Genomic DNA, 12,683 nt, shown 5'->3' with positions numbered 1-12,683 from the left:
AGGAGAAGGAGATCATCTGTTTTTGCCTAGTCTTCTCAGAAATGAGAGCTAGCATGGTCTGCTTCCTCTTCTGATTCCCCGACACCCCTTCACAGGTGGCACACGCTAGGCCTCTTCAAAAGCCAAACCAAATCCAAATGAGTGTCAAAAGAAAAGTATTGACTTTAACCTTCAAATCTGCAGAGGGAAAGTATTTCCAGAGTGGAGAAATTTCAAGGGCAAATGGCACATGAACCAATCCTGCCAATGGGATCCAGGCTATGTTAATAAGAAGCATAGTTCTAAAACAAAGGAGAGTGTAGTTTTTGCCATAATCAGGTCATAAATAAAGTTCCCTTTCTAGGAACACTGGAGTGTGGGTAGGGTCAGGCTGCCTATCTTCAGTGCAGAAGGACAGGATGTAAGGAGTTCAGAGATCGTGTCTTGTTGGACTTTTAGCAACAGAAGTGGCTGGCCAGTCTGGAATAGCACTTCTCAAACTCAGGCTCCTCTGCTATGGGATTGTTAGAATGTATATCTCAGGCCACCTGCCCATATCTGCTGAGTCAGAATTCTCATTTTAAGAAGCTTCCTCAGATGGTTCATCTGCATGAGTTAGTTTAAGGAGCTCTCCTGTACCTGGAAAGACTGAAAACTGTGAATGTCTTGCCCCTAGAGTTTCTGAGGGTGGTCTGGGCCTGGGGAGAGTTAAAAGCTCCCCAGGTGATTTTAATGTGAAGCCAAGGATGAGGGTATCATCTAGAGAAGAAAGGATTCAAAGAAGTGGCCATAGAATGTGCTCAAATTCCAGCAGGATTGTTATGGGGAACTATGCTCCAACTTCTTGGTGTCCCTTGAGGATAGAGCAAGGATCAGAAAGAGGAAAATCCAAGGAGCATGTTGGCATTAGGTGCAGTGAAGAACTTTCTAAGGCAAAGCCCACATCTATCTATCTAAATATAGAATGGGTTGTAGCTGGCACTGGGGATTGCCAGGCCCAGCTCAATGATCCGCACAGACAGAATGTAGCAGGAGGGCTTCTTATCAGAAAGGGGTGCTCAAGTCGTCCTTGAGGTTCCTTCCCTTGAGTAGCCAGGAATGTTCAAAGGATGGCTGGAGGCCAAGCCTGAGCTAGAAGTGCAGTGATGGGGACTGACCAGCCTTCAACCCTCTCTCTTATGTAGGGACAGTGGCTTCTCCAGTCAGGGTGTGGACACCTATGTGGAGATGAGGCCTGTTTCCACTTCTTCTTCCAATGACTCCTTCTCTGAGCAAGGTGAGGAGGTAACATGGCCAGGGGAGAAAGGAAGGGCTACTGGGGAACGGGGGATGGGGTAGGGTTGTGGTGAGGCTGCCCTGATGTCTCTTCCCCTCTCAGACTTGAACAAGGAGGACTGCCGGCCTCTGGAGCTCCGGGACCTGCTCCACTTCTCCAGCCAAGTGGCACAGGGCATGGCCTTCCTTGCTTCTAAGAATGTGAGTCAGAACCAGTTGGGCCTGTGGTGGCCCAGGTCCCTTTTGGGGAAGGGGGCAGAACTCCTGAGGGTGGGATGTAGGGGAGGAAAGGAGAGATTGTGAGGGGCAAGGGAGGAGTGGGAGTCCAGGAGAGCAGGAGGGCAGTGGCCCCAAAGGCCTCAGGAGTGAGTGGGAGGAGCTGTGCCCAGGGATGCTCATACTTTAGCAGAAATGGGGTACCCAGCCTGGACAGGCTGTTTCACTCACTCATTTTTACTTAATAGTGTGAAGGAGACAGCATTTATGTCCCCTTACAAAGCACATCATTTCAGGGAAGAAAACAGAACTTTTCTCAGTTATGAGGATGAGATGACATATAGAAGACACTTAGACCAGGAACAGTGCCTAGGAACAGAGCTCATGCCATCATCCTTGGGACAGGATTGGGAGTCAATGGTCTAGTGGCCGGCCCTGCCACTTGCTGTGATTTTGAGCAACTAATTAAATTCTCTGATCTTCAGTGTCTATACCTATAAAAATAGGCACAGTCCCAGGGTAAACTAGGAATATGTGCAAATGCTCGCGGAGGACTTGGAACAGTCGGGCCCAGAAGATAGCAACTGCCCTTGCTTGTAATGGGCAGGCTCACTACATCTGGGCCCATGGCCGAGAGCCTAGCTTGAAGACAGCTTCTATGGCTCACAGACAAAGGTGTAGAAGGGCAAGGAAGCAGGTGACAGTGGCTTCTAAACATCAAATTGACCGTATTTCATTTTCTCCAGTCCTGGGTCCTGGTATGTTTGGACAGGCATTCAGGGTAGAGGACCAGAACACGTCCACTTCCTCCCAGGGACAGGCCTTGCTCTCCACCCAGGCCTCTGTAACCCCTCACCTTGGGCCGGGTGGAGAGCCATACTAATCCTGCAGTGCTTTCCCTCAGTGCATCCACCGAGACGTGGCAGCTCGAAACGTGCTATTGACCAATGGGCACGTGGCCAAGATTGGGGACTTTGGGCTGGCCAGGGACATCATGAATGACTCCAACTACATTGTCAAGGGCAACGTGAGTGCTGGGGGAAGGTGTGCCACGCTGAGGAGGGGGACAGAGCGCCAGGGCCCTGAGTAATGGGGACTGTTGTGCCAGGCCCGCCTGCCTGTGAAGTGGATGGCCCCAGAGAGCATTTTCGACTGTGTCTATACAGTTCAGAGTGACGTCTGGTCCTACGGTATCCTCCTCTGGGAGATCTTCTCACTCGGTGAGCCACTGAGCCCACTGTGGGCCTAGGCTGGGGCCCACTCCTCTGTTACCCCACTTGTACCTCAAGGAATCTAGCCAAGGATGCCTGGTGCCCAGAGCAGAGCAAGGGCTGGGCAAGGACTCTGAAACCCAGGATGGCAGCTTTTGTGTGGGCTTGGCAGACCCTCCCCCTCAGACACCCACACCCTCTGGCCTCTTCCTTCATCTCTGCTCTTGCAGTTGGGGATGCCCAGGTGCTGCATCCCTTTGTGCAAAACCTTGAAGCAGCAGCATTACCTGCTAGCTCCTTGGGACTAGCCACAGGGACTCATGCTGTCCTCAAATACAGTGCTCTACCAACTCGATAACTACCTGGGATTGCCCCTACTTTACTGAAATCCAACCTGTCCACCCAATTCCAAAGCCTGTGCTAAAATTATCCACGTGGTATAGAAAGGCCTGGCAGAGGCTTTCTTTCACCTCCCAAGTATAAGCCAGCTGCTCAGGGCATGGCAGCCAGTCCTGGGTAGGAGCAGCTGCTGCTTTAGAGCCACAGTCCAGGTGGGACCCCTCACATTCTGCCTGAGATGTGAGTGGGGAAGAGAAAGGCAAGCGACAATATGGCCATGGCATGATACTGGCCCTTGCAGGGCTGAACCCCTACCCAGGCATCTTGGTGAACAGCAAGTTCTACAAGCTGGTGAAGGATGGATACCAGATGGCCCAGCCTGCATTTGCCCCGAAGAACATGTACGTGAAGGGGTCCCAGGGAGGGAGGACGACACCTAGGTTTTGGTTGGAAGGGGATGAGAAGGCATGTAGCCCTGGTTTCTGTCCAGAATGCTCTAGGCTTTTCCTCCTCCACAGTGGACTCTGAAACAAGCCCCTCTGATGGAGTTCAGGGTTTCCTATTAGCATGGGGCTGTTACCAAGAGAGGACTCTGAACTGGGGCTGGTCCTAACCTCAGATGGTGGGCTTTTAACTCAGATGGTTAGTTACCTTGATCCTAAGGATCCCAATGGCCTCATCTGTCAAAATGGATGTGATGAAAGTACCCATCTTCAAGGGTCACCATGAGGACTGAGAAGGCATGCAAAGGATTTAGCACAGGTTTTACACTGAACTTTGTTTTGCAGTGCTGGAGACTGGACCCAGGGCTTCTCCAGCACTACAAAAAAAAGCTACACCTCAGCTCCTAACACACTTTTGACTAGTTCTCGGGACTTCTGGGTATATAATGGTTCCCAGGGTGACTGGGAGCTTCATGTGGGCAACCTGTCTCCAGATACAGCATAATGCAGGCCTGCTGGGACCTGGAGCCCACTCGCAGACCCACCTTCCAGCAGATTTGCTCCCTCCTCCAAGAACAGGCCCAAGTGGACAGGAGAGAGCAGGTGAGTGGGGAAGTGCTCAGGGTGTTGGTGGTTGGCTAGCAAAGACTGGGCCTGATGAAGCCAATCTGATTGTCTCCGGCGTCTCCACTCTCAGGATTATGCCAACCTGCCAAGCAGCAGCAGCAGCAGTGAGCCAGAGGAGGAGAGCTCTAGCGAGCACTTGGCCTGCTGTGAGTCAGGAGAGAGCACCCAGCCTCTGCTGCAGCCCAATAACTACCAGTTCTGCTGAGGCAGCCGACTGAGCCCTGCCTCTCCTCTTCTCCAGGACAGGGTGATGTGGGGAGAATGTACACACTCTACCCACGATCACTTCACTCAACAGCTCGGCCCAGCTCTGAAACTTGGGGATGTGAGGGATCCTGAGGACTGAGGACCCCACTCTAGAGCCTGGGCTACCACTGCCAGGAAGGGGCTGGGGCTGAACCCTGCCCCTCACCCACCAGCTACCGTTCTCACATTGTTGGCCTCACATTTGCTATGCCAACTAGTGGAACCCCAGCTCCTTCTCTTAATCTGTTCCCATCTCTAAGAACCACTCTACTTGCCTGACCTCCTAATCTCTATGGAAATGAACTGATTTTGTGTCTATGAAGTCCTTAGGAATTATCCTGATATTGAAGAAATAAGGCTCCTCGGGGTTAGGCAGCCCTGCAAGTGGCAGGACAGCTCTGACCATGTGGAGCAGGAGTGGAAGGTGCTTGCAGACCGCAGAGCGGCTCCTTTGCAACAGTGTGACCAGGCCTTCTATCCCGCGCAGCCTACTCACTCCACAGTGCGCCCCACCCTGGATCTGGTACTGCTACAATGAGCCAAGTGGCAGCTATATGAGGGGTGTTTTGCCCATCGCGGGCTGGAAGGCAGGGGACCTTTGCGTGTGGCAGGCCGCACCAAGCAAGAAGCATGCACTCCCCAAGCTGACTCACCATAACTAACAATCATACTGTGGACATCCCTGTCAACATTAAACTAACAGCATTAACACAGCTGGTCTCTGGTTCTTTGCGCCACCCAAGTGCCTGCAAATTCCCTGGGCCCTCCTTCTATCCCTTGTTCACATGAAGTGATAAGCTTAACACCTCATGAACTCCACCACAATGTACCACACACAATGACCATAGAACTGGCTCTTGCGTCATCAAAACCAGATAATTTAATAAACTTTATTCTTGTTGGGGAAGAGAGGGGGGAAAAGCCACCTACTCCACTCCTCTCAATAAATTAAGTACTTGGCCAATTCTCGGGCCCTAAGCAAACTGTGGGCACTTGAGCCAGTCCCGCTGTTTCCATATGGCCCAGTCTGCTTCCCCTTCACAGAAGGGAGTTTTCCTACTGCTGCCAGGTTATGTCACAACCATGGGCCACATCCCCTCTGTGGTGTGGGTTCCAGGGCCCAGAGAGGATGTAGGGTGCAGCAGCAGTGGCCAGGGAAAGCAGGAAGGGGACTCTGTTCCCCAAAACTCAGGGCAGAGAACAGTCCTGGAAGAGAGCTGTGGCTGACTGTCCCTCCCTCCCCAGCTTCCCCCAGAGGTGGGTACAGGAAGAGTCAGAGAAAAATGCATCCCTCCTTTGGGGAGAATCAAGAACCCTAGTGTGAATGAGGGCACCAAGGCCCCTAGTCAAGGCAATAGGCTAAGGAGCTCATGTGGCCAGAGGACTAGAACCAGGGCTCATCCCAGGGGAGATGGGGGTGGGGGAGATACCTCAGCAGCTGCCCCACCTAGTGCAAGGGCTCCTGCCTCAGCCCACCCAGGCTTCTACCCCAACCAGCAGCAAGCCCCAGGAAGCCACTGCGAGCCTATCCCTCAGCCCCACTCCTTCAGCTTAAACACACCATGTCCCCCAAGCTCTCTCAGGGCCAATGAGAGGTTTCTTGGCAACTCTCCTCAGCCCAAAAGGATTAAGAAGCAAGAACCCTGGGCCCCACCATGCTCAGGAGATGGAAGCTCTTTGGTCAGTCCCAGCAGTCAGAGGCCCTTCCCACAGGTGACTGCTTCTACAGGTCCCCTGGAGAGATCTGCATTGGGCAAGGGCCGTACTATGGCTTGAGAGAGATGGTGCAATCCCTGTACAGCAGCCTGGCTTATTCTGCCACTGCGGACACCTCTTCTTCCTCACCCTCCTCCTCTGTCTCTGTCTTGATCTGAGCAACCCCAAGGCGGTAGAGGGTGTCTCGAATGACCACCTCGCCAGGCTGACAGCTCTGCACAATGTCATGGATCTGCCGGTTGACAATGTCACGGCTGGTGAGGAAGTCCATGAGGCGGTTGTAGAGGTAATAGTGGGTGGCATTGTCAAAGGCAATGGGCCGCTGGCGGATATTGTTTGGTTTGCTGTTCACGATGGAGGCCAGGACGTTTGCGTAGGGTGCCAACTCAGGGCACAGGGACAAGGAGTGGTGCCCAGAGCTGGGGTCACCAGGACTGGGCTGTGTGCCTGCATGGACGATGCGCCGCGTGGCAGTCTTAGTCACTGGGTGCTGGACGGAGTGCTCAGCCTCTGTCATATCCACAGAATAATGCTGGTCCAAGAGCTCAGGGCAGGACACACTCTGGAAGAGATGAGAAGTCACTTAGTCATGAGGGAATGCAATGACTAAGGGAGAACCTGTGTGGGAGGTGAGAGCAGACTGTGAGGCTGGCTAGTCCTGGTTAAATCCCAGCATCACTGCTCACTCCTTCTCCTGGGCCAGCTTGCTCCCTTCTCCCTCTGTGTCCCCATTTCCTCAGGTGAGATTGGGGATAGGACCCTCCACAATAGATACTGGAATGCTTGAGCTGCTCTTTTCACTGTGCCTACTTAATTCAGGCTGCAGGGAGTTGGAGACACTGGCTCTGAGGGAGACTAAGATACCTTTCTGGAGTCCCCTATACAAATTTTTAGAGCTTAGGAGCCCCAGGGAGTGATGACAATGTCAACTCCAATGCAAAGCCAGAGGCTTTCGCCTCTCATAATGCACTCTGGCAGGGACAATCATCTCTCACTATTTTTTCTTCTTCCTGGTATCTCCTAATATCTCTTCAAGCAAAGGCCAAAGGAGGGCCTTGGAAGGTGTGTGCCTCTGGTAAGAACTACTGCCTGGTATGATATACCAAGACACAGAGATAAGCACTCTGCCACTGATCTATTATGTGGTCCTGGTTAAGTCCATTGTCTCCTCCAGGTCTTAATTTCCCCCTTTAAAAGGAGAGGGTCAGGTCAGATTGGTACTGGGGGACTGAACCCAAGGCCTCACTGTGGCTACACCCCAATCCTCCTCTTTTTTTAAATTACAAAGAATAGTGGTTTATTTAGCTCATCATTCTGTAGGCAAAATCACTGTTTTCTAAAATCGCTGTGTCTTTATGTCACAAAAGGTGTACCATGGGCCCATACCAGCCTGCACGGGACCCAGGCTCACAGTAGGCCTGGTCCACCCCTCCCCTGGCAGGGCAGACACCCGCTAGAGCCTAGCCTCTGGCGCAGGACCACCCCTTCCCACCAGCAGACTACCACGGGAAGTCAAGCCAGCCACCCAGATCTACCCATGCCAACTTGCGCAGGACCCAGACCCAGGATGCAGTAGCATTCATTGAGGGACACCAGCAGCGTCTGGAAGCCCAACATCAAGGTGAGGTACAGACAATCTGCACAGGTACTACTAGAATATAGGGAAGAAACTGTAATATCTCAGATCCACACTGTAAGAAAGGAAGACACTTAGACAACATGAAAAAACAAGGGAGGAAAGTGCCCCAAACAAACCAGGACACTATAATAATAGAACCCATGATGAAAAGGCATACCATGTAGTGTACTCATGGACAAATCTAAGATACAGAATGAAACAACGTGCCCCAGGGCTGGTCAGTATGCACAATGACTCAAAGATGCCAATTCTCTATCTTATCTGGAAGGCAACTTCTTTTAACACAAGATACCCATGTATGAGATACCTCAGATGCAATACATGACATTCCATGGCCTCACACACAGAGGTTAATAAAATTTTGTGCAATCAATGCTGGTTCCCACGTATGAAGACAAAACATTTGTGAAGAAAAATGATAAAAGAGATGGCTCCCAGATGGGACCCATGAAGAACTGGGGGCTGAGACAAGGTCAGCCTGAAGGATTTTTCTAGTTCCGCGCAAAGTGACTCACCACAGGTGGCTCTGTGGGGCTAGAGAAACAGCCCTGGTTCTTCCCCCACATCTGGCTGGTCAGCTCTGGGTAGCAGAGGTCAGCACACAGGGCCACTGGTGTGGCCATATCTACCACATAGATAGGTGGCCAGTGGCGGGAAGAGGCAAGCAGATCCACGTGGTCACGAGCACTCTCACCTCGAACAAGATACTTGGAGCCGCAGACCACCTGTGGGGAGATGGAGGGCCCAGCCAGGATTAAGGAACCAATTTGCAGGCAATCTGAAAAGGATCCTCACTCACCTCTTCCCAGGAAGATTTCATGACTAAAGACTAAAGTCAGAGTCATTCAGCGGGATCCATGACATTCTGCTCTCCTCCTATTTCCATTCCTGAATGAATTCACCAGCTCATCCTCTCTTGAGAGAAGAATTAGGACATTCTACCCTCCATTTAGGCGGAAAGGTGCTTCAGGACATTTCCTCCAAACCCCATTTCCTCCACATCACACCATCAAGCGTCATCTAGTGGTTCCCAATACTAGCTACACAGCACCCATAGCTGAGAGCTGGTAAAGATGGAGATTCTTGGGCCCTAGCCCAAACCTAAGAAATTAGAATCTCTTGAGTCTAAAGTATTTGTATTTTGAGCAAGACCTCCCACCCCTAAAACCCAATGTGCTGTGCAGGTAGGACGTCTAGTGGAGTCTAGTGAACACCTCCACACCACCATTCCACTGTGGGACAGTTCTGGGTATACTGGAGAGTTCTGCCTTCACATCCAACCAGTTGTTGCTTCCAAGTGATATGCTTCCCCTGACAATCCGCCACAGTCCTTCTGCTGACAGGTGCTTTTCATGAGATGACCCCAGGCTCTGATCTGCTAAGGAGGGGTCGGGAGCGCATCAAGCATCTCCCTCAAGATACAGCTTCTATTCAAATAGCTGGGAACCTTATCCTCTTTTTAGAGCCAGATCATCCTGCTGACCCCAACATCTCAGTGAACTGAGGCTCTGCTGAAACATGCCTCAACCACCATATTCAGTACTTGGCTCTTGGTTTTGGTATCCTCTGGGGCTATATTCAGGTATACAACTTGTCCCAGAGATACCCTGGTGCCTACCTTGTCCACTCTTTTAAAACATAGATATGGAGTTATATCTTCCCCAAACCAAAATCAGACCATGTCACCACTGCCATTTTCCACTCAACACCAGTCAAAAGGTCCCCCATGACTCAGAATAAAAATCCCAATAGTTACTCTGGCCTCTAAAGCTCTGTGATATCTGGCCTCTAATGGTCCCTTTGCTGGGAAACACTTCTTCCTCTTGCTTGACACTGGGATTCTTCCCTATCCTTTAAGGTCTCAGCCTTCTCTGGCTGTCTTATAGGTAGAAGGTCTGTTCCGTTGTATCTCTGGCCCATATTTTTTTCTTCAGAGCTATCATCATAAGCTGTGGTGACTTTACTCCCCCCCCCCCAAAATGAGGTCAACTAGAAAGGAATAACATCTTGTTATTACCCCTCTACCCTTAATAGGTGACTCAGGGTCCAGCACATCGTAGGGTGCTTAATAAACACACACTGAGGTGACCCAAGCTCCATTACCAGCCCACAGGATGGCACCAGCTACTCCACAGGCTGCAGGGTGACTAAAGTCCCAACCCCCAAAGAATGAGTTGGCTCCAATTCTGTGTGGGCAGTTCACAATTAGTTAGTTCACCCCAAGTTGCTCTTTGTTATCTTCTTACCTGATGGGGGCACACTTTATAGATCTTACCCCCAGTGAGATGAGGTGGGGGCTGTCTAGCTCTGGCTCCATTCTGTACAGATTCATAGAGGGCCAATAAGGAGAAGCAGAGTTGGTCCTGGAGAAGGAAGACAAAATAAAAATGCAGGAGTGAATGCTAAAGGACCAGGCCTGGTGCTCAGCACCAAGTGCCTACTCCATACCAAAAGCAAAAGGATCAACTGCCTGGCCAGAGAGGGCCTTGGAGCCCCACCCAGCCCAACCTCTTCCAGTCAGGCAACAGGAGGCTCAAAAGAATGGGTCACAAAGCAAGCCAGCAAGACTGACAGACTCTGGGGCCTAGGTTTTTCTGCTTTTTAAAGGTCAGAGAAACCTTCAATGAGGAGCTAACACATGAATCTGAATTTGAAGGAAAAATAACATTTTTAACACTACAGAAATATGAAGGAAAGTAAATAATGGGTTGATATAACCCATACATACATGTGTATGTAATAGCATCCACTTTCTAAGAGTTTGAAAACCAGACACTATGTAATGTGCATTTCTTATAACAACTTCATGAGGCCGGTATTTTAGTTATTTCAATTTTACGAGTGACAAAAATGACGTTTAAAATATAAGACAACTTATCCAAGGTCACACACAGTAATTAGAGTCAGGATTCTTGATCCCAGAGTCTTACTACTTACTTACTGATGCTTACTACACCTGCAGCAACAAGAAAAGTAGCAACTGTCATTTTAAAAATGGTATCTCTACACTATGCTGATGAAATTGGCTAATGAAGGATACTGCACAGCAGCCTTACAAAAAACTCCTGGGCCCACAACTTTCAACAGATGGAAACCTACTGGAGGTCAACACCTTACATGAAGTCACGATCTGGCTGCTGCTATCTCCCAGGTTCCCCGACTACCAGCAAGCACCCTCTGCCCAACACAGGTGCCTACTAACAAATGTTCATATCCTTCTTAGAAACACAAACCAACCAGTCTATTCCCAAAGCCTAGAGTCCACCACTGCCCCAGACACTCACTCTGGTGTCTTCTGCTCCGAAGGGGATTCCACATTGACCCAGCAGGTGCCGCAGCTCCTCCTCACTGTAGGAGCCAATCTCCTCAATCTTGCAGGTGCCCTCCTGGAGCAACCTCACCAAGGCACTGCCATTGCCTGCAAGAGACAACAGTGCTAATGGGAGACAGTGCCACCAGCAGTCAGAGGTCATGGGCAGTCCCTACCCCCATGCTTAAGGATGAGATCCTTCTGTTTTTTAGAACCAAGAGGACAGATACTTACTACACCTACAGCAATGAGAAGTAGTAGCTGTCTCTTTAAAAATGCTCTCTATATACTATGCTCCAACTGGCTTATCAAGGAAACTGTGCAGTAGTCTTACAAAAAATTCCTGGGTCTTGAAGCAGCAACTATTAGACAGAACTTCAATAACTAATGTTTGGAAACAATGTTTGAGAACCAGTAGATCACAGTATCTTAAGGAAATCAACCCAATAGGCCATATCCAGAATTTTAAACATAAAATAAAAAACAAAGCATATTGCACTTGGTAAAGAAAGGTACTGTTTTGTGAAAGTTTTGTTTCAGTTATATATATATACACATATGCATATATGTAGATATCATTTCATGTCATGATGCAAAACATTTCTGACTATGAGCTGCAGTTAAAGGCTCAAGACCATGAACTTGCCAGAGGTCACAGAGCTGCTAAATGGGATAATAAGGAATGAAACTCACGTTGTCAGAAAATTATGCTCTGTATAGTTAGTCGAGGGCTCTTCAAACCATCTGCAAAAACACCTGAAAAATGAGTTTTGAAGGCAGATTCCATGGCCTCCCCTACACTTTCTCAATGAAAATCTTTGGGACTGGAGATTTATCATCAGTATTTTTTTTTTTTTTTGTAAGATTTCCACTACTCAGTGCAGTACACCCTAGAGGGCTGACAGGGAGCTGTGTGTGTTCTATGGCATAGTCTGATAACTCTTCAAAACTCTCAAACATGACTTTAAACTCTAGGGGCTTTTTGTCATGGGCTATCACCTTTCTAGAAGGAGTCCTCTAGGTGGGCCTGGCTTTCTCTCTACCACTATGCTGTCTTGCCACAGACAATGTCTTGGACTCTGAGTGAGTCATTCATTCCCTGACCCCTGTCAGCCACCAGGTAGCCTTACCAGGTACTGGCTGCACATCCAGGCTTTTGTCTTTCTCAGTGTTGACGACCACAGCTCCTCTCATGAGTGGTGGGAAGAAAGGGGCAATAACAGAGGCATCGAACTTGGTGATAGGGATGCTGGCAGGGAACGCCACCTGCTCAATCACCTCTGTCTCCATTGTGGCCCAGAAGTCCTCCACATTCACCTCACTGGAGGCCAAGAATTCAGGCCAGGTGAACTAAAGGGCCAAGATAAAATAAAAAAGCAAGCTGTAGGAGCCACAGAATTTTAGTAACACAACAGTCTTCTCCCTTTTGTTATGTACACGGGAAACCAAGGCTCAGTGAAGGATGGGGTCTGACAGCCATGCACTGTGGGCCTACTTCTGAATTTGAACTTGACAATTCAGTACCCAATTGCGTTTTCTTTCTTCCATGCCATAGTACTCTTCCAGACTGAAACAGTCCCCAAGTCCCTTTGTTTCTATTCTTTTATTCATGTCATTTACAGTCTGCAAGGGAAGGGGAGCTACTGTTTAAGTGCCTATAATACCAGACATTTTTTTAGTTA

At 49.6% G+C, this 12,683-nt stretch overlaps 2 protein-coding genes across 4 annotated transcripts in view; one reads left to right on the top strand and one right to left on the bottom strand.

The window, feature by feature from the left end:
• Window positions 1–5,049, top strand: part of Csf1r (colony stimulating factor 1 receptor) — a 28,609-nt gene extending 23,560 nt beyond the window's left edge. For all 3 annotated transcript variants that reach the window (XM_015486127.2, XM_048811786.1, XM_015486116.2), the window contains exons 15-21: window positions 1,164–1,255; window positions 1,358–1,455; window positions 2,375–2,497; window positions 2,579–2,690; window positions 3,322–3,421; window positions 3,958–4,066; window positions 4,161–5,049. In XM_015486127.2, the coding sequence (XP_015341613.1) occupies window positions 1,164–1,255; window positions 1,358–1,455; window positions 2,375–2,497; window positions 2,579–2,690; window positions 3,322–3,421; window positions 3,958–4,066; window positions 4,161–4,295 (769 nt within the window). In that variant the 3' untranslated portion in view covers window positions 4,296–5,049. The remainder of the gene's footprint in view (window positions 1–1,163; window positions 1,256–1,357; window positions 1,456–2,374; window positions 2,498–2,578; window positions 2,691–3,321; window positions 3,422–3,957; window positions 4,067–4,160) is intronic.
• A 144-nt stretch (window positions 5,050–5,193) lies between these two features.
• Hmgxb3 (HMG-box containing 3) overlaps window positions 5,194–12,683 on the bottom strand; it is a 49,346-nt gene continuing 41,856 nt past the window's right edge. The window contains exons 14-18 of the mRNA XM_048811879.1: window positions 12,132–12,351; window positions 10,976–11,109; window positions 9,938–10,054; window positions 8,207–8,416; window positions 5,194–6,614 (exon numbers count right to left, since the gene is read on the bottom strand). Of these exons, the coding sequence (XP_048667836.1) occupies window positions 6,147–6,614; window positions 8,207–8,416; window positions 9,938–10,054; window positions 10,976–11,109; window positions 12,132–12,351 (1,149 nt within the window). The 3' untranslated portion in view covers window positions 5,194–6,146. The remainder of the gene's footprint in view (window positions 6,615–8,206; window positions 8,417–9,937; window positions 10,055–10,975; window positions 11,110–12,131; window positions 12,352–12,683) is intronic.

Source organism: Marmota marmota, unplaced genomic scaffold (genome assembly GCF_001458135.2).
Source record: "Marmota marmota marmota unplaced genomic scaffold, marMar, whole genome shotgun sequence".
In the NCBI taxonomy this organism is placed as follows: Eukaryota; Metazoa; Chordata; class Mammalia; order Rodentia; family Sciuridae; genus Marmota; species Marmota marmota.
This window is presented reverse-complemented; position numbering and strand designations above follow the sequence as displayed.